The 24,925-nt window shown below is 36.2% G+C and overlaps 1 protein-coding gene across 2 annotated transcripts in view; it reads left to right on the forward strand.

Moving 5' to 3' along the window:
* The window catches only part of Cdep (Chondrocyte-derived ezrin-like domain containing protein), a 741,059-nt gene that overhangs the window by 259,155 nt on the left and 456,979 nt on the right, over positions 1-24,925 (forward strand). For both annotated transcript variants that reach the window (XM_090413128.1, XM_090413137.1), the window contains exon 12: positions 24,611-24,771. In XM_090413128.1, the coding sequence (XP_090269254.1) occupies positions 24,611-24,771 (161 nt within the window). The remainder of the gene's footprint in view (positions 1-24,610; positions 24,772-24,925) is intronic.

Genomic DNA, 24,925 nt, shown 5'->3' on the forward strand with positions numbered 1-24,925 from the left:
AAAGGGCAGAACTAATTCTTACTTTATTGATTAATTTCTGTTCTTGATGCTGACAAATCATTGCTAATGTTGTGTTTTAGTGTAAAAAATGTATGTAATGTGAAGATAATAGGGGAATGAAAAGCATTTACTCTGTTGGTGGTAGGATATAAATTCATGAGGGAGGGTGGACATCTAAAATAGAAAGTGGTCACCATGTTGTTTGAAACATGATAAATATAAGAATTATACTGAAAAGAAAAATGTCCTGTGAAGTTTAAAAATCAATTTGAATGCAAAACTTAGAGACTGAACTGAAATCTGTTGAACCAAGGAAAGAGAAACTAGACCTCACAGTAGGCTCAAGAAGCATGTTCCAAAAAAGCAGAAATAATAAAGTTGCTGGTGAGGTAGTAAATTGGCACATATTGCTAGAAAATTAAAAGAAAATTGTGAGATTGGTAAGTTATGCCATAATTTAAAAAAGTATTGCCAAGTCTTGAGAAAAATGCCATTTCCTGATATGTATCTTCATGGAGGATACTGCGATAGTCTCCAAAACAGTTAAGATTATAGTATTGTCAATTTTTTTTTTTTTTTCTTTCCCCCCAGTAATCTGTTCTGATCCAATCAATGATATAATGTGTTATGTTTTGTTCTAAGGTGCTGCAAATTGCATCAGTCATTTATATTTTATTTTTCCTGCTATTTATTGTTGACAAAACAATTTTTTCCAAACCTTTCTTCTCCTATTCTAATCTTTATTATCTTAATTAATTCGGCCAGCTTATTCCAGATGCTAATGTCAGGTTACTTTCTAATATCTTAATTTTTAATGTTTTTCTACTAAGGTTAAAAAGTACTCTCTCTTGCAGTCACCAGTCTTTGATAAAAAGTTTCAGTTTTAACTCATGTCTCAAATCCACAAGTTAAATCTCCATTGCACATCTATAATACACTAGTTTAGTGTTTTGATTAAGTAGTCTTATTTTATAAATTTATTTCACTAACTCCCACCATATCAATTTAAAAATTAAACAACTGAAATATATATTTTTATATGTACCCTTCAAACATCACCATAGGTTGGCTGTTAGATAATTCAGAAATTCGATCTAGAGATCAAACATGGAATTTTTTGAGCCAATTCTAACCTCCCAGTAGCAGGGTGGTAGTGGTCTCACATTAGAACAAAATTCTTCTGCCACCTGAAGACAAATATCTGTATCCATAATGGAGTTTTAACCTATCAGCCAAAAATTGTTAGTGCTTCTAGATGGAGCTTTGCCAACAAGGCTTGTATTTGTTATATAACTTTCACATTGAGAATTCAGTTGGTTTTTTTATAGTCCTCTAAGGGATTCTGAAGACCTGTAAGAGAGAGATTTATTGAGAAGTATCATCTACAAAAAGCAAAGAACTCAAGTTTACTACCTCTGAATTTTGATATCAGATTTAACCTCCCTAACGGCCAAGGTTGATGAGATATTCAGACCACCTTAGCATTTTTCATGGATCAAAAAAAAAAAAAAAAGTCATTGATATTCTACCTTTTATCATGTAATTACCCTTCCCCCTGTTAACCCCTTGATGGCAATTATAGAGACATTAGTGGATTAACTGTAATGGGCGACTCACTTAACTTGAAGTTACTTGGAATACTTGAAAAATATGTTACGTGGAATTCCCTTCACTGTCCTTCACTTTTTAAACTTTTTTTTGCTGCATAATTTATTGTGTCTCATCCCAAAAATAAAAACGAATTTCACATCTGTGAAAATAATCAATCCTGAAATGACCTCATATCATCAGGATTAGTGCTTCAGTTTTAGAAAGAGATTTTTCTGCTTTTATGAACAAATTATGTTAAATTGCATTACTCGCTTTCCAATTGTGAGATTTCTTTTTAATATCAAAAATTTATATCCAATGATATTTCAGCAGGAACACCTTTGCCTTGTGCTTAAAATTGCAGCAGATGATTTTTTGTTGTATGCACATTCCTGTGATATCCAATGCTTAACCACTGTAGATATGCTGAAAATATATGAAAGATATTCTATACAGACTGATTCAAAATTTATGCTTATTTTGAAGATTTCCAATTGCACCTGCCCCCCACCTCTGCTCCTGGAACTGAATTATAAATAACTGCTTTATCTACTTTTCTACTGGTTTGAAAGTTTTCACAGACAGTATTCAAAATCTATTACTTCATTTTATATTTTTGACAAAATAAGTAAGGATATAATATTGTTGTATCTGTCGAAGCAAGTACTCCTAATTCCAGATTATTTCTTTTACAATCTTGAGTCAGTTGTTCAGCTGGCTGTTTGCTGAAATTATTCTAAGTTTTAGAAATACTATGGTATATTTTCACTATATAGAACTGTTTATATGCATGCCACAAAAAATAAAGTTAAGTAGTGTTAGTTTTTCTTTTCTTTTATTTTTTCCTTAAAAAAATTCCGGTTATCATTTTTGAAATAACTGTCTTAGAAATACTAGATAATAATCCTCTCAGTTGGAGGAAAAGACTAAAGCTTAGATTATTCCCACTGACATTGAGAAAGACAAGAGAGAGAGAACATCTCTCATGAAGTCATCTTGCTTTGTTTTCCGTTGTTGATTAGCAGACAACCTAAGAAGAAATATAGATATTTCTTTACAACAATTTTTTTTAAAAAAGGCGTGTATGTGTTACATTGATCAACTTTTTTGGGAATTATTTAATTTTTAGATATTTCAATTTATAACTAAGTAATTTAAGGAAATTACAACGTCACTAGGATATACGAGGGCTGTTCAATAAGTAATGATTAATTTTACTGTCGTGAAACCACTCATCATAATATTAATTTCTGTGGAATAAAGAAATGTTCCTGTCTGTATTAACAAAAGAGGTTGATAGATGGCGCATATGGGCTGATGTGCCAGAGTGTCACGTGACTAAACGCAAGCTTGTTTCGGCACGCTTACGAGCCGCGACCAGTTGTCGAAATGGAAACGTCCTTGGAACAGCGTTATGCGATTAAATTTTGTGTGCGTTTGCAAAAATTGGCATCAGACACTTTTAATATGATATGCAAAGCTTTCCACGATGAAGCAATGTCGAGGACAAATGTTTTTCGCTGGCATAAAACTTTTAAGGAAGGAAGGCAAAATGTGGCAAAATGGGGGGGGGGGAAGGGGGGTTACTGGTTTCAATATTTTTTGGATTTTTTTTGAGCGGGGGGGTGTAGCCATTGGCTGAGAAAGTGTTGAGAATGTGGTTTAGTTCTGTGGTTAGGGCATTGTCATTTGAACAGATAAGTTTAGCCCTGTTGTGTAGTGTCCTAATTATTCCATATTGTTGCAAGGAGGGGGCGTTGGGATTGTTTGTGAATGTATCTGCCTGTATGAGTGGGTTTTCTATAGACTGAGAAAACCAAGGTTCCATCAGGCTGGCAGGTGACTTAAGAAAGGAAGGCAGTTGTTTTTTTCTTCTTCCAAGGTGAATTTGATTCTGGGGTGTTGATTGTTTATATGTGTTAGGAAGGAGAGGAGTGCATCAGAGCCATGTGGCCAAATAGCAAAGACATATGGTTGGTTTTTGTGGGGAAGAGTTTAAGGCTTTCTCTTCAAAAGTCTCCATATAAAAGTTGGCCAAGGGTGGGGAGAGTGGAGAACCCATGGCTTTCCCCTCTATTTGTTTGTAGAATTTTTCTTGCCAAACAAAATAGCCTGAGTTCATTGTGAACTGAAAAACGGGACTGTGATATCGGGAGGAAATTTAGCTTGGATTAGCTCTAAGGATTCTTTGAGTGGGACATTTGTGAATAAGGAGGAGACATCAAAACTGACCATTATGTCAGTGTGTTTGAGTGTAAGGTTTTCTATGCTGGCTTGCTTTGAAGTGGGCTGAGTTTTTTATGTGTGAGGGCGTGTTGCCAGTATAGTGTGAGAGAGCTTTGGCCAAATGTTTAGCTAGTTTGTATGTGGGGGAATCAATGCCATCCACTATGGGACGTAATGGTACATTTTCCTTATGTATTTTTGGGAGTACATAAATACGGGTGGGTATGTAGTTAAATGGTCTTAATTTGTTAGTGATTTCCACATGCCAAGAAGTGACCTTCTTAAGTTGCCTGTGGAGTTTTCTAATTTGTGAGTTGGACTTGTACTCGATAGGGAGGTAAGTAGCCCGATCTAACAAAGTTTTCAGCTTACCTGTGTAATCCTTTTGGTTAAGCAATACTTTATCAGTTTTGGTGATTATTATTTTCTTGTTTTTCTTTAATTCCAGTAGAGATTTAATTTCCTTACTGGGCATGTTGGCTTTTGGTGGTTTAGCTTTGGTCAGAACACAAGCTACATCCAGTCTGATATCGTTGGCGACGTGGTTTGGAAGGTGTCGTATCCCCCGTTTACTTCTTATCATAATATCTTCCACAGGTATTCTTCTGGGCGCAATGGCGAAGTTGTGGCCACGTGTGAGGGCGTCGAGTGCTTCAGGTTTTATATTAATTGACTAAAGGTTGACTACCATTTCGGTAGGAAGTTGTGGTTTCGAGATCGAGTTGTTTTTTAAATTTTAAAATTTTTTGATGTGTCGATCTCATACTTTTTTAAATTCTTTCTCTGCTGCAGTGCACGAGATGTCGTATAAAATCGACCAAATTTCATGGCTTAAGGTGCTTGAAAGGTCATCTTCAAGTGCCTGTATAGCTGAATTAGCTTCACTCAGGAAATGGCGAGTCGCAGCAATTTGTTCTCTGAGTAAGGCTTGGCTGGCATGGTTATAGATACGAAGTACCTTTTGCGAAGAGAAATGGTGCTTGAATTTCACACAGTTAGGAATTACCTGGTTATCCCGGCAGCGTTTTAGGAAGGCGAGACGATTCAGTTGTCTTGATAGCTTTAACTTCATTTTACCGTAATGGCGTGCTTTACGTGCGATATCATCTCCGTGGATTATAGTAATTCTCGTGGAAAGGCTTAGACGTTGGTTATGCATTTTTAAATAAGTAATTTAAGGAAATTACAACTTCACTAGGATATACATTAAAATAAATTTTAATATACTTCAATATTTAGGCAACGTCACGTTGCCATTTTCAAGAAACTGAATCGTCTCTCCTTCTTCGTTGTGGTTTACTGGAAACTAGTAAACCACAACCCCCTCACAACAAGGATTACTCTAAATCCATCACCATACCCTATATCCGAGGTACCTCAAAAAAAATTACAAAAAATCCTAAAAAAACATGACTTAACTTCTTGTTACAGACCATATAAAAAATTGGCATCCCTTATCTGCTCTACTAAAGACCCCCCCCCAAGACCTACCTGGTGTATACCAGGTCCCTTGCAGCTGTAAGCTGTCCTACTTTGGCCAAACAGGCAGGACAGCCAATATCAGAATTTCGGAACACAAGGACTACATCCTTTTTCACTAGTACAGCCACTCTGGTCTTGCTGACCATGCGCTGGATACCTGCCATAGAATACGGTGGAAGAAAGCCACGATAGTACACCGTAGTAAATACAAGTATGAAAGGCTTTTCATGGAATTAGCTTCAGCCCTAAGAAACAATCCGAACCTCAACAAATTTGGCTGCATGCGACTGCCTCAAATTTGGGAAACCTACATCAGAAGACCTTCAGCCCAATTGCCCAAGAATAACAACATTGCCTGCTAAAGGCACCATCAGGACTTTAGGAGAAATAATAGCTTCCTGCTTCTTCCTCATTTACTGTTTGTTGTGCCCGCGTGCACGTGTTTTGTTCTTAAGTTTCTTGAAAATGGCAACGTGACGTTGCCAAAATATTGAAGTATATTAAAATTTATTTTAATGTATATCCTACTGACGTTGTAATTTCCTTGAATTACGTAGACAGGCTTATACGTTGGGTATGCATTTCTAAATCACTTAGGGAATTGAAACAATGTAGATCCGAATATAAATTAAATTATACTTTAATAAATATTTCTGATATTTCGGCAACGTCACGTTGCCATTTTCAAAAGGAACTTACAAAAAAGGCACTTGCACGCAGTCACTACAACACAGTAACTGAGAATGAAGATATGAAGCTATCGTTCTCCTAGAAGTCCTGATGGTGCCCTCTAGTGGGCTAAGTAGGTATTCTTGGCCGTTGGGCTGAAGGTCTGCTGATGTATGCCTCCCAAATTTGGGGCAATCGCATACTACCAAATTTGTTGATGTTTGGGGAGTTTCTTAGGGCTGAAGCTGTTTCCATGAAAAGCCTTTCATACTTGTGTTGGATCCTAATTCTTCTCAATCTACACTTTGGATCCGACATGATTACTATTTCGATGTTCTTAACTAATTGATAGATTGCAAGTTGATTTCTAATTCAAACATAAAGAAAATTTATATTTAAAGACTGCGCCACTTTATGTGTGAATTAGTTCAAGAATTGAAGATAAACCAACTCTTAACAACCTTTCCCTTATGTGTTATTTTATATACTGGCCGAGTCTATTTAACTTACTTAACTTTCCCGCTTTGGTTCGAATATTTTATGAATGGTGCAGTAAAAGAGATTCAGGCAAAATACAACTATTGATTAACAAAAACAAACATTTAATTTTAAAATCACAAATTATACACTTAAGATCAAAATACTAAACAAGTTATTATAAACACTTCAGCCTTTCTGATAATAAAGTCATGCAAACTCAGACAATAGTAATTCTGCTATCTGTAATACAGTCTTCTCACAGTTCCTTAATACAATAAAATTTTCAGTAACACCTCTTCACAAACAAACACTTTTAAATTTACACTTCAGTTAATCTTTGCTATAGTTACTGTTAACATAAGGAAATTCTACGATGAAACACACATCTCTGCATAGGAATATTAATGTTGGATTAATCTTACCGATAATCTTTTTTCTTCATCTATTTATACGTAAACACTTTTTATAACTGTAAACAATTAAACAGTATACGGCACTCATTAAATAAATCTTCTAAGCAATAACTGAATTAATCATCGGTCACTATGCACAAAAAAAAACGTTCTTGCATGAAATACTACTGATCACTCATGAAATAAGGCAATACAAAATTCTTAACTTTTATATTTTATATTCTTAGGTTTTATATGCACAGTTATTCACCTTTCCGGCATTTAATTAATTCTTTAGACACTACAATTCCAAACACAACTATCGGTAAACTTCAATTTTACCACCTCTACTACTCTAGTAACTCCGTGCTTTGCTTCAAGGTTCTGTATGTCCTTGAAAGGTCGGCGCTGAAATTAAATCTCAATTCAAGTATCGCTAGTCTATTTAATAGTCTCTTAGCTGTTTTCCGTAGCTATAATTGTTATTCTACAACTTATTAGCTAACCGCCTCTCGACTAGTAGACTTTATTTAGCTGCTTGAGTGACTTGCCGACTCGCTATTATCGCCCTGTGATTCCCGAATGCCGAAAGCTCCAGTTCCAACCTAATGCCAATCCTTCTCTAATAAATCTCTAATGCTCTCTCTTTTCCAGTGTTCCTCGCTTTTTATATCCATTCTTGCCGCCTAAATTGCTCACGTGATTTCTTTCTAAAACTCTTTTCAATAAACCTTCTCCTCACGTGGTGTTCCAAAAACGTGCAAGCTATCTAACATATGTTTCCATGACAACAAAACAAAACATAATAAAATTGAGGTATTGCATAACGTTAACTTCTACAAACAGGAATAAATAAAGAATGTTTACATTTCAATTAATACGCAGTTAAATTATCAAATACAAACTCTTATAATATTAACATAGTAATAAATAAAATAGCTTAATAATATTTAATACAGTCTTATGACTATTAATACATATATCCTTGATTAAATAATTAAATATTAGATAAAATTAAAGGTAGTTATATGAATATTAAATTATAAACAAGTGATTTACATTAAATAATATTTACAAATGTAACCTTTGCCATGGTGGATTATGTTGGATTCTGAGGAGATATTAATAATTTAAATTTCTCTTCATTCAGAATCCAACACTTGTATTTACTACGGTGTACTATCGTGGCTTTCTTCCACCGTATTCTATGGCAGGTATCCAGAGCATGGTCTGCAAGACCAGAATGGCTGTACTTGTGAAACCGGATGTAGTCCTTGTGTTTAGAAATTCTGATATTCTCTGTCCTGCCTGTTTGGCCAAAGTACAACAGTTTACAACTGCAAGGGACCTGGTATACACCAGGTAGGTTTAGGGGAAGTGGTTGGTCTTTGATGGAGCGGATAAGGGATGCCAATTTTCTGTAAGGCCTGTAACAGGAGGCGGAGTCATGTTTTTTTAAAATTTTGGTAATTTTTTCCGAGGTGCCTCAGATGTAGGGAATGGTGATGGATTTAGAGTTATCTTTGTTGTGGAAGGGGAAGGGGGGCGGGGGTTGTGGTTTGTAGGTTTTAATATTTTTTTGGATTTTTTTTGGGGGGGGGGGTAGCCATTGGCTGAGAAAGTGTTGAGGATGTGATTTAGTTCAGTGTTTAGGGCCATGTCGTTAGAACAGATTAGTTTAACCCTGTTGTATAGAGTTTTCACCACTCCATATTGTTGTGAGGGGGGGGGGGGTGGATTGTTGGTGAATGTATCTGCCTGTATGGGTGGGTTTTCTATAAACTGAGAAAACCAAGGTTACATCAGGCTGGCGGGTGACTAGTGTGTCTAGGAAAGGGAGGCTGTTGTTTTCCTCTTTTTCCAGGGTGAACTTGATTCTGGAGTGTTGGTTGTTTAAGTGTGTACAGAAGGAGAGGATTGTTTCAGAGCCATGTGGTTGGTTGGTTTTTGTGGGGCAGAGGCTAAGGCTTTTTCTTCAAAGGTCTCCATAAAGAAATTGGACAAGGGTGGGGAGAGTGGTGAACCCATGGCTGTCCCCTCTATTTGTTTGTAGAATTTTTCCTGCCAAATGAAATAGTCTGAGATCAGGCTATTAAACGTTGCCGAAATATCGGAAATATTTATTAAAGTATAATTTAATTTATATTCGGATCTGTGTTGTTTCAATTCCCTACGTGATTTAGAAATTTCCTTGAATTACTTAGTTAAAAATGCATAACCGATGTCTAAGCCTTTCCACGAGAATTTAGATATTTCTGATATTTATTTTCAAAACTGTTCACAAGACAATAGTTACAAACCTAAATGACTTCGTGAACATACTCATAATTTTAGCATAAAATAATAGTAAAAGTATAGCTATTTCAAAACTGTCTATCTAAACTAGCAGTAAATGTATTTTTCAAGTGATTTCTTTTTTGTACTACCAGATAATAACAGTAATAATAAGAAAAATATAGAGTGTTTTCTTTTTCATTAAGGGAATATATAGTGTTCTTACTTTCTTTATTTTTGAAAATAAAGTGCACATTATTATTTTCTTGCCACTTTTGCCAACTGAACATCTGAAATAATTATAAGAATGACATGAACTTTAACTGTAGCAGAGCTGTAACCTTTATGACCTCTTGACTTAGAAGAGTGAACTGTGTTACCTAAAATTTACTCTATTTGGAAATTCCAAGTATACATTTTGGGAAAAAACATTTTCCAAAGCTTGTAAACAGTTATTTTAAAATATTCTGGAAAAAAAAAAAAAGCTACAAGCAACATTTGAAATAAATATGGTTCAAACATTATTATTTCTTTTATTTTTGCACTATTCTGATTTATGAACATTTAAAATCATTATGCATACAGATTTAGATATTGTTGTTGTTTGTGAACAACTCTGTCTGCTTTTATGAACAAGAAATTATGTGAAATTGCATTACATGCTTATTTTGAGGCTAATATTTAAAATATCAAAAATTTATATTCAGTATTTCAAATGAAATCATAGTTGAAAAACAAAGCAGATTATTATTATTATTATTACTGGTGTTATTTGTAGAGTGCTCATTTCAATCATCATAATTCTGTTTATTAAATGTAAAATATATGGTAAAATTACCCGAGACATTACTTTAAATTTTATGTTTGTTTTGAAATATTCCAATCACAAACCCCCCTTCCCCTACCCGCCACAACCACTCACAATAACTGAATTATAAATATGTACAGGTAGCCCTCAGTTTACGTGTCACTTCCGTTGCTGAAAAAAACAGGCGTAAACCGAATCAGCGTAAAACTAGCCCAATTTTAATGGGAGGTACAAAGTTATGTTCTGCTCAGTCAAAAAATATGCACATGAAGTATATGTAACATTATTATATTTAAAGCTTTGATAATATATACAAAAAATATGAAACTTCGAAAAGATATTATATATTTCTCTGTTGAAGTTCCTGGTTTCGGATCACCTGCATTTTTCTTGAAACAAGTATCTGCATGCTTTCCGAAGTTTTCGCACGATACTTTTAAACACTTTGCTGACACTTCGTTCCAAGCTGCCTTGATGTTGTTAATGCCCTTCAAAATATCGAATGACTACCAGTAGTCTTTAATAGTTCTTCCTGAAGTGTTCAAGACTCTTACCATTTCCATAAATGTTATATGGAGGTAATAGTCTTTGAAGATTGATATAATCCCTTGATCCATCAGTTGCAAAAGCGATGTTTTGTTTGGGGGCATGTAAACAACCTTGCCATCCAATGGTGTTCTCCTTCGGGAAGAATTTGAAGATGTCCAGGGGCATTATCCAAGAGAAGCAATGCCTTGGCTGGCATATCATTTTCTTTACAGAAGCAAAGCATGGTAGGACAAAAATAATTTGTGTACCAATCTATAAAAATGTCTTGTGTAACCCTTCCATTTCCAATAGACTGGCAGCATGGCTTTTAGACCCTTGAAGGCATGTGGTGTCTGTGAATGGTACATCAACATTGGTTTAAGCTTCAAAGTTCAGAGACATTTGCTCCCAACAAATGTGTAAGTCTATTTTTTGCAGCTTTAAAACCTGGAGCAGAACGTTCTTCACAGGAAATGAAAGTGCATGATGGCAATTTTTTCCAGTGGAGCCCAGTCTCATCACCATTAAAAATGAGATCAGGAGGATAACTTCCTTGTTCTACACAGTCTTGAAATTCTTTAGGAAAAGCAGCTGCTGCCGCAACATCTGCACTTGCTGCCTCACCACATAATTTGACACTATGGCACTTACTCCGAGACTTAAATCTCATGAACCAACCTTTGCTTCCTAAAAATGTTTCTTCGCCTCCATCTGTCTTTTTAAGATCTTCAAAAATTGTTTTTGCTTTCTCAGTTATAACAGCCTGCGTCAGAGGAATGTTTTTCTGATTCAAGTCATCCACCCATAATGATAATAAGTTTTTTTATTTTTTCATGAAGTTTAAAACTTCATAAAATGAAGTTATAAACTTCATGAAACTGCTATAACTTACATGTTTTGCATTTAGTACTGACGTAGATTGTTGTGCAGACTATTTTATTCTATCTGCATTTTTCATAATTGTAGTAACAGTCGATGGAGGTAAGTTCATACTTCTACAGACATTAGCACGTGTCTGCCCATCTTCCATTCTTCGAATCACCTCCATCTTCTTTTCAAGTGTGATTGATTTCCGCACCTTCTTAACGCTAAGTTCTGCTAACTTTTCTGCACTTGTTTTATCAGACATGGTATGTAATTACGTACTTAATCAATTTAAATAAGTAGCATGTATCTAAAAAACATTAAATTGAACAAGTAGATAGATTCAACAGAGATATATATATATATATATATATCATCATCATCATCAAATTCCTGCCATGTACCCTCAAGGGGTGTACAGGATATGACAGTACTACATGAAAAAATTACATCATTACTAACTTCCTATCTACAATTTTCCTCCAAATCAGTCTATTACTTGTCAAGACTCCAACATTATCAGATCTTATATTTCTATCGTCTAAGGTACTTTGTACCGTATCAATCCACCTATATCTTGGTCTTCCTCTGGGTCGTTTTCCTGCCAACCTGGCAGAGAACACTTGTTTTGCTAATCTTTCCTCTCCCATTCTATTTAAGTGACCATACCATCTGAGATTAGCTCTGCTAACGCATTCCTGGATGCTGACAATGTCAAGTTCTTTCATAATATCCTCATTTTTAATATGATATTGCCATTGGTGCCATCTGTTCACGCCTCTAATCTTTCTCAGGACTCTCATATCTGCGGTCTCTAGTCTTTGGTCAAGTGTTTTACTTCTGACCCAGCTCTCATATCCATAAGTTAAAATTGGTTTGAACACAGTCTTGTATACAGCTAATTTAGTGTTCCGACTAATTTCTTTCTTATTCCATATGAATTTATTCAATTGACTTCCCACGATACCAGCTTTGCTGATTCTGTTGTCTATTTCTATATTTAGTTTACCATCTTCAGTAAAAATTGTGCCTAAGTAGCTGAAATGTTTTACTTGTTCCACAGGTTTTCCATTCACAACACAGTTGACATTTTCAATGATTCTGCCTATTTTCATTGTCTTTGTCTTTTTATTGCTGGCCTTCATACCATATCTATTACAACAGCTATTCAATTTAGTCAGAGAATCTTGCAGACTTGTAGCGGATTTATTTAGAAGTATAACATCATCCGCATAAAGCAAAGAGCTGACATTAACATCTCCAATTTTGATATCAGGTTTAATACCACATTCCTTCATAATGTGATCCATATAGATAATGAATAACAGAGGGGATAATGTACATCCTTGTCTCACACCAGATTTAACATTAAACCATCTTACTGTACCTCCTTCAATTCTAACTGCTGACTCACAACTCAAATAAAGACTAAGTATTGCTTGATATAATGCCCCATTGACACCATATAACTGCAGCGTATTGAATAGCTTCTCTCTTGGCACCTTGTCATATGCCTTTTCCAAATCGACAAAACTTAAATACAGATCTTTGTTATATTCCCATGCTTTCTCGACTATTTGTCGTAAAGTGAAGATCTGATCCTGACAGCCTCTATTTGGCCTGAATCCAGCTTGTTCTTCACCAAGCTTTTCTTCCACAATTCTTCTCAACCGTTTCTCAAGTATACTTGCATAGATCTTGCCAGGAACACTCAGTAGGGAAATACCTCTGTAATTATCACATTCAGTTTTATTTCCCTTTTTATATATGGGTACTATGAGCGCTCTACTCCAATCATCGGGAATTCGTCCCTCTGTCCAGGCTTTCTGAACTATGCAGTGCAGCCATGTAAGACTCTTATACCACCATACTTCAGCATTTCTGGTCGAATATCATCTACTCCTGCTGCCTTTCCACATTTCAAGCCTTTGATGGCTTTTTCTACTTCAAGTATGGATATGTATTCCTGACTGCATGCCTGGTCAGTGTTTTTTATCACTGTGCTGTCATCACTGCTTGTTTCATTTAGCAGTTTTTCAAAGTAATTACTCCATACTTCAAGGATATCTTTTTCTCCTGTTTTCATTTCACCTTTATCATCTCTAATTCCTTTTACAGCACTCTTTCCTCCATTCCTAAGCTTCTTCAACAACCTCCAGAATATTTTGCCACCTTCTTGATATTTATTTTCTATATTCTTGCCAAAGTCCTCCCATGACTTTTGTTTAGCTAGTTTTACACACTGTTTAGCTTTCTTACATTTGTCTCTGTATTCTGTAAGAGTAAAAGCTGACTTATTTGCCAGGAACTTTTGATATGCTTTCTTCTTTTCCTTCACTGACTCTTTAACATCCTGTGTCCACCAGGGAGTTCTGATTTTTTTTATCTTTGCACACAACCTCACCACATGCCTCTCTGGCAGAATCAATCAATGTTTCCTTCAGAGTTTGCCACTGAATCTCCAAGGTTTGATTCCTGTTCTCAAACTCTTTCATTTTCTTTTCAATAATATTTCTGTATTTTAGTCTACAGTTTACATCTGAGAGCTGCTCAACTTTTATTCGCTTTAAAACTTTCTTACATGTTATTCTTTTCAATATGAAATTCAATTTTATCCTGCTCAAGACTAAATAGTGATCACTTCCAATTTCAAATCCTCTGTACACTCTGGTGTCCTGCACCAGGGAGAAAACATCACTATCAACAATAACATAGTCAATGAGACTTTTCTTATTCCTAGCCTCTTCTCTCCATGTGAATTTCTGCACATTTTTATGTTGGAACATGGTGTTAGTAATAACCAGTCCATGTCCTGAGCAGAAATCCAACAGATATTTGCCATTATTATTAGCTTTGCTCTTTTCTCCAAATTTTCCCAAAATATTTTTGTATGTCTCACAATCATTTCCTATTCTACTATTTAGATCCCTAACAAGGACCAACTTTTCCTTTTTCATTGTGTCAGTTGCTTTTTCTAAAGCCTCAAAAAATTCCTCCACTTCTACCTTAGTAGAACCTTCTGTGGGACCATAGGCACAAATAAGTCTCATTGTCCAGTTCCCCATTCTCATATTTGCCCACATTACTCTACTTGAGACTGACTGCCATTCAAGAAGATTAGCCTCGTATTTTGTGTTGAATACTATGGCTACTGCTTCTTTTCCTTGATTGTTATTGCCTGAATATAACATTTTGTATTTATTGCTCAGAAAGATCTCACCAGTTTTGGTCTTTTTTGTTTCAGTCACCCCTATTATGTCGATCTGGTACTTATCTAATTCCTCAGCTAGCTCCATTTCTTTGCCATTCAGGCTTCTTACGTTGATAGTACCGATCTTTAACTCTGGTGATGTTGAGTTGGGGTTTGTTTTCAGATTTGTTCCAGTAGCTGACTTTTCGCTGTTCGCCCTGGTTCCCTGGCGAAAACAACGGGCGCCTTGTTTAACCGGGCGACGCCCCAGCCGGCATGAAATTTTGTCATGTTGTACCATCATTTTTTATTTTGGTTTAACCAATAAGAATACAATTTGGTCGGCTAAATCCCAAATTGCCAGCCCATCCTCGTTCGTTCAGTATCAAAGTAGATACCCAACAGGGTGCACCACGAGAAGGTGAGGATTGGACATTAGGTGAGAAGCCCTGGTCGGTTCTCCGCATTCCTTTAAAGGCTATGTGGAGGTCTCCTCTCAGTTATACAGCTTTGACCCTTAAGCACCCCTAACCCTTAAGCACCCTTAAGCACCCCCTTATATATATATATATATATATATATATGCACGTCATACTAAATTGGTAAACATTCAAACACTAGTGTGCCTGCTAGCGTCGTTTCTCAGTCAGATCACACTACATTAAGAAAGCACGTGCAGGCATCCGCCGTTATTGTGGATTGGCTTAAATTGAACTGTTGTAAACCGAGGGCTGCCTGTACTTCCTTCTAATTTCATATTTCATACTTTTTAGTGATTTTTTTCACATTTCAGTATCTGAAATCTATAACTTTATTTTACCTGTCGAGAAATTAAATAATTATTCTCTTAACTCTATCTATACTACGAGGGTGGTCTGAAATTTTCTCGGCCTCAACCATAGATGGCAACACTATCGGCAAATTTTTTTTTTTAAAGTTAGTACATCTGTCAAAAGCATCCATGTGAAATTGCAAGTCATTGTATCAAGTAGTTTGTTTTATACAACTGTCTGAAGCAAAAGTGTTGCCCTTGAAATGGATAAAATTGAGTATCGTGCAGTTATAAAATTTTTTTTGTAAAAGAAGGCTTAACAGCAAAAGAAATTCATTCAAAGTTCATAAAAGTATATGGCATTAATCTCCTTAGTTTTCAACAATTAAGAAATGAGCTGCAGAGTTTAACAGTGGGTGTACTTGCCTCGAAGATGATCCATGTGAAGGACGTCCAAAAAGTGTAGCAACACCTGAAACCATCGATCAAGTGCACAATATGGTATTGGATGACCAGCGAGTCGTAGTACGTGAAATTGCTGAGACTATAGGCATTTCAAAAGAATGTGTAGGATATATTTTGCATGAAGAATTTCAAATGAAAAAGCTTGTACAAGATGGGTACCGCACTTGCTCAAAGCACATCAAAAACACAATCACATGAAAATCTCTGAACAGTGCTTGGAGCATTTTAAAAAGAATAAAATTGATTTTGTGCATCGATTTATTACTATGGATGAGACTTGGATTCACCATTATACACCAGAATCCAAACACCAGTCAAAACAGTGGACAGAAGCTGGTTGTTCAGCGCCAAAGAAGACAAAGTCGGTTCCATCAGTAGGAAAGGTCATGGCACCGGTGTTTTGGGATGGTAAAGGCATTTTGTTTATTAATTATCTTGAAAGGGTAAAACAATAACTGGGGAATATTATTCCAATCTTTTAACCAGATTAGACAAAAAAATTCATAAGAAAAGACCCAGTTTACAGAAGTGAAAAAAATCATCTTTCATCAGAACAATGCACCTGCCCACAAAGGTGTTTCAGCAATGTGAAAATTAAGGGATCTGCAGTATGAAATGTTGAAACATCCATTCTATTCCTCAGATTTTTTTCCATCTGACTTCTATCTCTTCCCAAGACTAAAACTCTCACTTGCTGGTCAGCATTTTTCTTGAAATCAAGAGGTGATTGCAGCTATAGAGAGGTATTTTGCAGATTTTACTTAGAACCACTACAGGGATGGGATAATGAAGCTGGTGCATTGCTGGAATAAATGTATTAGTCTTAAAGGAGATTATTTGAAAAATAAAAATAATTTTGAAATTATAAATTCGTTTTTTCATTATTAGGCCAAGAACTTTTCAGACCACCCTCGTATATGGCCTAACAATGAAAAACAAATTTATAGAGTGGTTAATGGAGTTTGGATAGCAGTAGCAAAAGCAATGAAAAGAACAGGCTAATTTGGTAGAGTAGTTTTGAGCCAAAGCAAGTGGTTGTGATTCATTGTATATGGTAATGAAGAGATAAAAAGGAAATGGGACATGCAGCTGATCAGGTAGCCTCCAGATTCATTAATAACTGGTTCAGTTCCATGCACTAACAAGCAGCTAGCCTGCAGAATTGTTTTACATCAGTGACCTAGAATAGGGGATGGCTCCATACATTATAATTAGCATTAAAAGTACCACTCTCACTGCAAATGCGAAGAGAGAAGGGGGGGGGGGGAGAGGAGCAGAAACCAAAAACCTTGTTTTAGTGGTCAAACATTGCTGCAGCCACTTCAGATCTTTAAAATTCAAGGTGGTTGTAATTCTTCAAGCAATGAAAGATATCTACAACTAGATACATCACCTCTATGCCTACTTATAGTATTATATTATTATTATTGTAGGGGCACCTCCATGGAGCCTGAAGACTCACTGCAGGAGACCCAAACTATCTACATAATCTATCGAACCCATTAGCAGAAAAAGTGCTCACAACTGACTGACATCTCATTCCTCCCATTCACAACTCTCCAAGCAAAAAATCTAGTCCTAACACCAGTACTGACCACATCTTTATTCAACTTCCAGCGATGACCCCCTTCTTCTTGCTCCTCCAGCCAAGTGCTGAAATGTTTCCCCTGCATCAGTCAGTCCTATAAAACCCTTTAAGCAGCTGAAATGTTTCTCTCATATCTTCTCTTTTCTCCTATTAACCAACTTCTGCAATCCACACACTCTAATAACCTATCTTTTTAGAAAACATTCCACAGACCACTCAATCTTGGTCACTCAGCTCGAATCTCTCCACATCCCCAAGAAACTCAGGAGACCAGACTTTAGCACAGTAAGCCAGATGTGGATGTATAAGGCCTTATAAAGGGGAATAACTTACTTATCTCTGCTTGTTAATGGGTTCTTCTTCAATAGCCAAGTGATCTTATGAGCTACCTTAGCAAGTGTGTGATATGTCCTCTAAACCTTAATTTTCTGTCTACCACCACCTCCTAAACCTCTAGCTTCCTCTATTTCGTGGAGTACAGTGCCGTGAATGTGATACAATAGCTTGTAGTCTGTTTATCCCAAAATGCATAACTTTACATTTCTTCACATTGAACTGAAGCCCATTATTTTTTGTTTGTACTGTGACAGCCTGTTTAAATTGTTCTGCAAGCTCTCCATATCACCTTGATTAAGTATCACTCTACCTAATTTCACACCATCAGCAAAATCCTTTCAAGTTATTTCCTATATCATTTATGTATAAATTAAACAGCAATAGTCCCAGTTCTGAACTTTGTGGCACACCCGCCACTAGTCACCTGTTTCATCTTGATGCCCCCCTCATATACCACTTTGTGATATCTGTCTAGCAGCCACCCTATTATCCACTTAACCAGTGTCATATCGATCTTCATTTGTTCTAATTTGCATAACAGTTTCATGTGGTATTCTGTGAAATTCTGCAAAATCCAGCAGAATCACTGTATAGCATTTCCTTTATGCAACTTTGTTGTTACTCTATTATAAAAAAAGATAGTAAATTACTAAGGCATGACCAACACTTCACAAAACCATGTTGTCCCTCATACAGTATCATAATTTTATCCACCCACTCTTGAATTCTCTTTTTGACCAATTTTTCCAGTACTTTTACCACCTCCTTGAGATACTCATTGGTCTATAATTTGCTACCGAATTGTCCTCTTTCCACTCCCTTGGAACTCTACCAGAGCTGAGACTTAAAGAGCCAGTGCAGAGGTATTGCCAGTTCACTTGCACATTCTCACAAAACCCGACCTTACCTTAGGTATACAATTTAATATTGCTTCCTATAGATGACCCGTAACTATCTTCCATGCACTACTAACATTCTTTTCCTGCAGTGTTTATGCCATGGCACAGATTCCAGCTTCCTCCTACACTTGTCATTATCACCTACCTTATCTAATCCCACAGCTGTATTTCATTGAGATTCTGTAATATCCTAAGAACCTCCAATTCATCCACCTCTGTTCCCACACTAGTATCTGTCACATATATTAAAGCAGCAACCTTACTGGGATGATATACCCTTGCAAAGTGGTCACTCAGTAATTCGACTATTTTATCTGCTTCTGTCTCCTTGTGACCATCATCACTCATTCAGGTTAATCTTCCATATTCATTCTTCCTCTTACTTGCCACATAACGAAAGAACTTTGGACTGCTTGGCTAGATTCTTCTCATAGTCTGATTTTGCCTTCCTTGCCATGCTGGTCACCTGAGCCTTGTCCTGTTCATGAGTTTGCTTGTCACCTTTTTCTTTATTTACCCTCCACAGCATTTTCTTCTTCTGCATCCCAAGCTTAATGATATTACTCATCCATCTAACTCTCCTACCTGATTAAACCTCATTACCTTATGTATTCAATTTAATATTGCTTCCTATAGATGACCTGTAACTATCTCGCATGCACTCCTAACATTCTTACCCTGCAGTGTTTTATGCCATGGCACTGATTCAATCTTCCTCCTACTTGTTATTATCACCTACCGTATAGTTTCACATATACTCCTTCTTGATAGAATATTCCTCATGTTTTACACTTTCCCAAGTTAAGACTGCATGTCACTTTTGCCAATTGGAGGCAATATGACCACTTTGGTTTTGGATAGCTCCTCTGATCCTATGACTAGATCCAATATTTTCACTCCCTTAGTCCCCTTCATCACATGTTGCCTCAAGTAATTATCTCTTAGTAGGTGTATAAATTCTATTTCCTTCCTTCCTTCTGCTCTATATCTCCATAGTTGAAGTCCCTGATAATAATCATTCGATCTGTACTCATTCATACTAATTTGGCAATGCATGTCTTCCAGATAATCCATGGAACTCACTAGCCTATAGCAACAACCAACTGTATATTTTTGTCTTACTGACCCTAATGTCACACCAGACTGCTTCAAATGAACACCCACCCTCCTGCATATTTCCTATTCTTTTTGTCTGTATTTCATCCACTATAATCAGCAGTACCCCTTCCCCAATGCTATTTTCTCTATCTTTCCTGAAAATACTAAACTCTTCACATTCTGTACTTGTCTACCCTATTTGATATTTTTGCTTGAGAGGCTAGATTCCACACTTGGTCATTCTCACACTCACTTGCCCCTCATGCTTTCACACAAACTTGCCTCCTTCCACCCTGATTATTTAAGTTTTCTTGAATTTGTTCTTCAACATGCTCAGTGAACAAAGCTCTCTTTCTCTATACACTTAACACCAAAACCATTTAGATGCAGTCCGTTACCATTGTACAAATCCTTCTTTCCAACACAGATCTATAGATCCCACATTATTCTTTATCAATCTTGTTGCTACAAACTCATTGGCTATTAATGCCCTCCTCATTTTGCCTCTATCATAGCATGGTAGGAGACTTAGTGTTATCATTTGTGCCAACCCAGACAATCCATTCTTTCTACTTACCTTTTTGCATCCTGATTGCATGACTAATATCATTAACTAACCTAATTCACTTTCAACTTCTTTACCTAACATGGTTTTCACTAATAGTTTATAAGCTGGCATTATTAGGGCTCTCAGCTCTAAATATCTTAATTCTTGAGCCTTTTCAGGGATTGGGAAACATAATTTCTTTACAAAAGTTGTTTCTACCTTCCATGTAATTTTTACCAATTTTCCAAAGTAGCAAACTAGTTTATCTGATGTTTTGCCATGATTAGAACAGAAATGACAATCCAACTTGGCTGGGATCATAAATCCATTACTGAGTTATTTTTCACACACAGTATACTTTGGAAGAGGACCTTCTTGTTCTCTAGTCCATGTAAACTCCATGGCTTAATAACTTTCATTGCAAAGATGGTGCTTTTGAGGAGTGGTCACTTCTTTCCTTTCCTGAGGAGAGAGAGAGAGAGGTGTCCACTCATACTTGGCTGATAATTGTACATCACGTGTACCGATAGCAATATCTGCTTCACACATATTTCTTTTCAAAAACCTCCATGGGTCACTAATAAATGGCTATTTTACCACAGAAAAATAGTTTTCTATAAAAGCACAATTTCTTCACTTCACAAATACTTCACAATTCACAAATATTGCTGAGAACACAATGGTAGAAATTTGCTTTTCAGTGGAAAAAATGCAAGTGGTCCACCCACACTCTCAGTTAAAGAATGCAAGTGCTTTTGTGATACTTGTGGGCATGGTGGGCAGACTGATTTGTCACTCAGGTAGGATGTTGAAGCAGTAATATAATTACTGCTTCATCATCCTATATAATTCTTGCCGAACATCCTGAAGAGAGAGTCCACAGAACTCAAGGATTCTGTGGAACCCAGTTTGGGAATCACGGATGTAAAGAATTTTGTGTTGATTGCTGAGTTTATTTAAACAGTTCTTACACACATAATGGATCAACATAAGTGAAGCAGCAGTTTTTGTTTTACTAAGAAGTTGGTTTTATAATAAAGTCCTATTGTGAATTTAGTGGGATTTTGAAAGCATAGTTCACATTGAGCTAGGTCTGAAAAAATATGCCATTGGCTATAACCTCTAATCTCAACAGCTATAGCTGGTACATGCTGTTTTACTAAGCTCTTACCAGCACTATACAAATAAGTTGGCATTCTTCAATAACACAGTACTGGATTGCTTGTGGCAACATCAGGAGAACATATATCTTCTGCAGCTTTTTCTCTCTTAGTACAGTCATCCCAGCACCATTTGATTATCACTTGTTCTGATCAATAGCTCAATTTCTGCATTGACATTGTTTTGATCAAGTCAAGATTGCATTTCTTAGATTTTTCTCTTCATGGAATCCAGTGTAGCATACTATGGAGGAACTAAACTGCCTTTTGAGGAGATGAATCAAGAAAGACAATAGCACACAATGGCTTAATTATGATATTCAGTTGTGATTTTTTGAAGTGTTTTAATCAAATGCTAATATTTAAAAAAAAAAACTTTGGGAATTTGGTTTTCTGGGTTGCTTGGAGATGAAGTTATGGAGAGGATTCATAGGTGAGTAGCCTGTGGAATGTTCCCTGTGATAGACTGAAGGTTTATGAATTCCAAAAGCTTACATGATAGACAGAAAAGAGGGGATATGATAGTGACATATCCCCTCTTTTTCATAATACAGTCATCCCTCAACTTACATCCGGGTTCTGTTCCATCACACGACGTGTCGGTTCGGACGTAAGTTGATACATTAAATCAACAGAGTTATTGGGATTAGGGACTTAACAGTAATAACTATACTGTCATTTTAATTTTTAAACCTTATTATAAAACTGTACTGTGTGTTACTGCTACTATAAAACAGGAGAATAATCACTCAAATCTTCCTCCACAATCACATCTTCATTACCTTCCCTATGTGAAGGACCAGGCTGTGGCTCTTCTGGTGTAACCTTTGTTTTTCTAATGAAAATGCCCAATGTGCTTTGCTTACTCCTCTTCTTCTTTTCATTATAAATTTGTTTATGTGTACTTTCCTTTCAAAGTAGCATTCAACATTGGAATCCATGTCATTAACCATTTTGAGAACATCGCTAACTGCAGAGAACATTTCTGCAAGACCCTTCACTGTAAATTGTTTAACTACCTCCCATTGTTTCTCTTTTTCCTTTTCCTTGTCTCCTTCTTCCTCTTCTGAAACATGTTCCTGCACTTCGATCAATTCTTTGTTGGTCAACACTTCACGGGTACTTTCTATGAGTTGAACTATGTCGTCATCATTCACTTCGAGATTCAGATTGTTTGCTAGGCCCACTATTTCTTCACTCAATTTACAAGAGTCTTCATTTTTTTCAAAACTTACCAAATTGTGCACAAACCTTTTTAATATCTTTTTCCATATGCCACTCATACATTGAGAGGTCACTTCTTCCCAAACTACAGCAATATTATTAATAGCATGATAAATATTGCATGCTTTCCAGAATTCCATGAGAGTCTGGTCATTTCCTTCATTAGCAGAAATGACTTGTGATAAAATTCTCCATAGATAATAAACTATAAACACTACTAGAATTCCTTGATTCATTGGTTGGATGAGTGAAGTGGTGTTTGGAGGGAGAAACATTAACTTAAACTTGAAGATCACCGATATAAGACGGATGACCTGGAGCATTATCTAGAGTTAACCACCCAACCGGCCGAGACATATATATACGTCCAGGTTACCATGGATGCGAAGTGCATATTAAAATTGTAACACCATTAATATTACATTAAAATATATGATGGATACGAAGTGTAGAGGAGTGGTGTATTTTATCCATATTGACGGCAACGTGGTTAATAAAATTTTAAATTCTACATTTTCTTTCACACAATAGCTTTCCATTTCACTTGCATAACAGCTGATTAAGGCATCCATAAACAATTTTTGAGTCATCCATGACTTCTTTTATCTCCGTTAATGAAGTGGAAGAGTATGCTTCTTAATGCTTTTGAAGGCTCGTGGATTCTCACTGTGCCATATCACAAATGGTTTCAGTTTATATCCAGCCACATTACCCCTAACAGAATCGTAACATGGTCTTTAAGAGCTCTGAAACCAGGCATAGATTTTAGCTAATTCGTGGATGAATTGTCCGCTTGGGCATCTTTTTCTGAAACAGTGAGGTCTCACCCATATTAAATATTTGCTGTGGCAAATATTTTTCCTCCTTAATAATTTTATCCAATTTTTTCCACAAACTCCTTGGCAGTCTTCTCATCGGAACTTGCAGATTCACCATACATTTTCACATTATGCAGCGCAAAACACTGCTTGAATCTTATGAACCAACCAGAAGAAGCATTCAATTCGTAGTCATAATCAGGCCCTGCTTTCTTCTTCAACATGTTGAAGAGACTTAATGCCTTTGCAGTTATGGTCATAGTGCTAAGGGGTATGCGCTTTTGGTTCAGGTCCTCTACAAGATGGAAATAGCTTTTCCAATCATCTATAGAACCTTGTTGTTGCTTCGTCACAATTGTTGAACTTGCAACTTCGTTTCAAGATCAGTTGCTTGCCTCTTTTTCTGTGATTCTTCACTAAGTTTTTTAATTGGGGGTGAAGGGGCCGTGTTGCACAAAATATCGCAAAAATATTTAACGATAAATACACAGATAACATATTTTTCGAACACAATCAACAGAGGAACTGTTGAAGCAAGTGACGACTGCCAAGGTAGGTTGCTGCGAATGCACTGTTGCCACTGCATTGTTGCTAAATAAAAACCTTTTTACTTTACGCTCGCTTGTGCCTTGTTCGAAAGTATAGTCGAAAATGTTATTTATTCCATTATGGGATCACGTACGTATCTTCGAAAGGATGTAACTCGAACAGACATAAGTCGAGGGATGACTGTATTTCAATATGTGTTGACAGGACAGAACAAGGGCTTATTCACTGGAAGTTGTATATATGTGTGCGGTTAGCAAAATTATAAGGACTAGATTTTTAAGAGTAGTGAGTGACTGGAATGAGTTTCCAGAGGCAGTTGCAAGTGCCTTGTCAAATGAGTTTAAGGAGAAATTGATAGGCATTGTGTGAATAATGGTTAGAATAGACTTCTCGCTAGGAATCTTTGGACTTCATGGAGATGCTGTGTAATAATAATAATATCTGTATTGCTCACTTTTGTAAGATATTTTATTATTGTTTAAATTTTAAAGTGTAATTCTTCATGGCTTGGATATAATGGGCTTATAATGAATTTTTGGAGTCTTTTGTAACTACAATCAGTTCTTCCAGCTGCATTTTTTTTAAAAGTATGTTTGATTTTATATTAAAGTCAATTTTAAAGTACAACTTTTTTTTTAATATTTTCCACAGGGCTATTATAAAGACACCGTGGAATTTTTCTTTGAAGGACGTAACGAATGCAAAAATTTTTGGAAGAAATGCATTGAAAACCATGCTTTTTTCCGCTGTACTGAAGTAAGAAAGCTACCTCGACAAAAAACACGTTTATTTAGTCGTGGTTCTTCTTTCAGGTAAGTTCAGAGATAACCATATATGTTAAATAATTAACACCAATATTCATTGCAGTGTCTTATAAATCGGATTATTACTGTATAAAAAATCTTGAGATGTCAGAAATCGTGGCAGAAAGCGGTGTGGCAACGGACAGTGAGAAAAGGACACCTT

Source organism: Typopeltis vanoorti, chromosome 2, assembly GCF_054136105.1.
Source record: "Typopeltis vanoorti isolate ZY-2024b chromosome 2, IOZ_Tvanoo_1.0, whole genome shotgun sequence".
In the NCBI taxonomy this organism is placed as follows: Eukaryota; Metazoa; Arthropoda; class Arachnida; order Uropygi; family Thelyphonidae; genus Typopeltis; species Typopeltis vanoorti.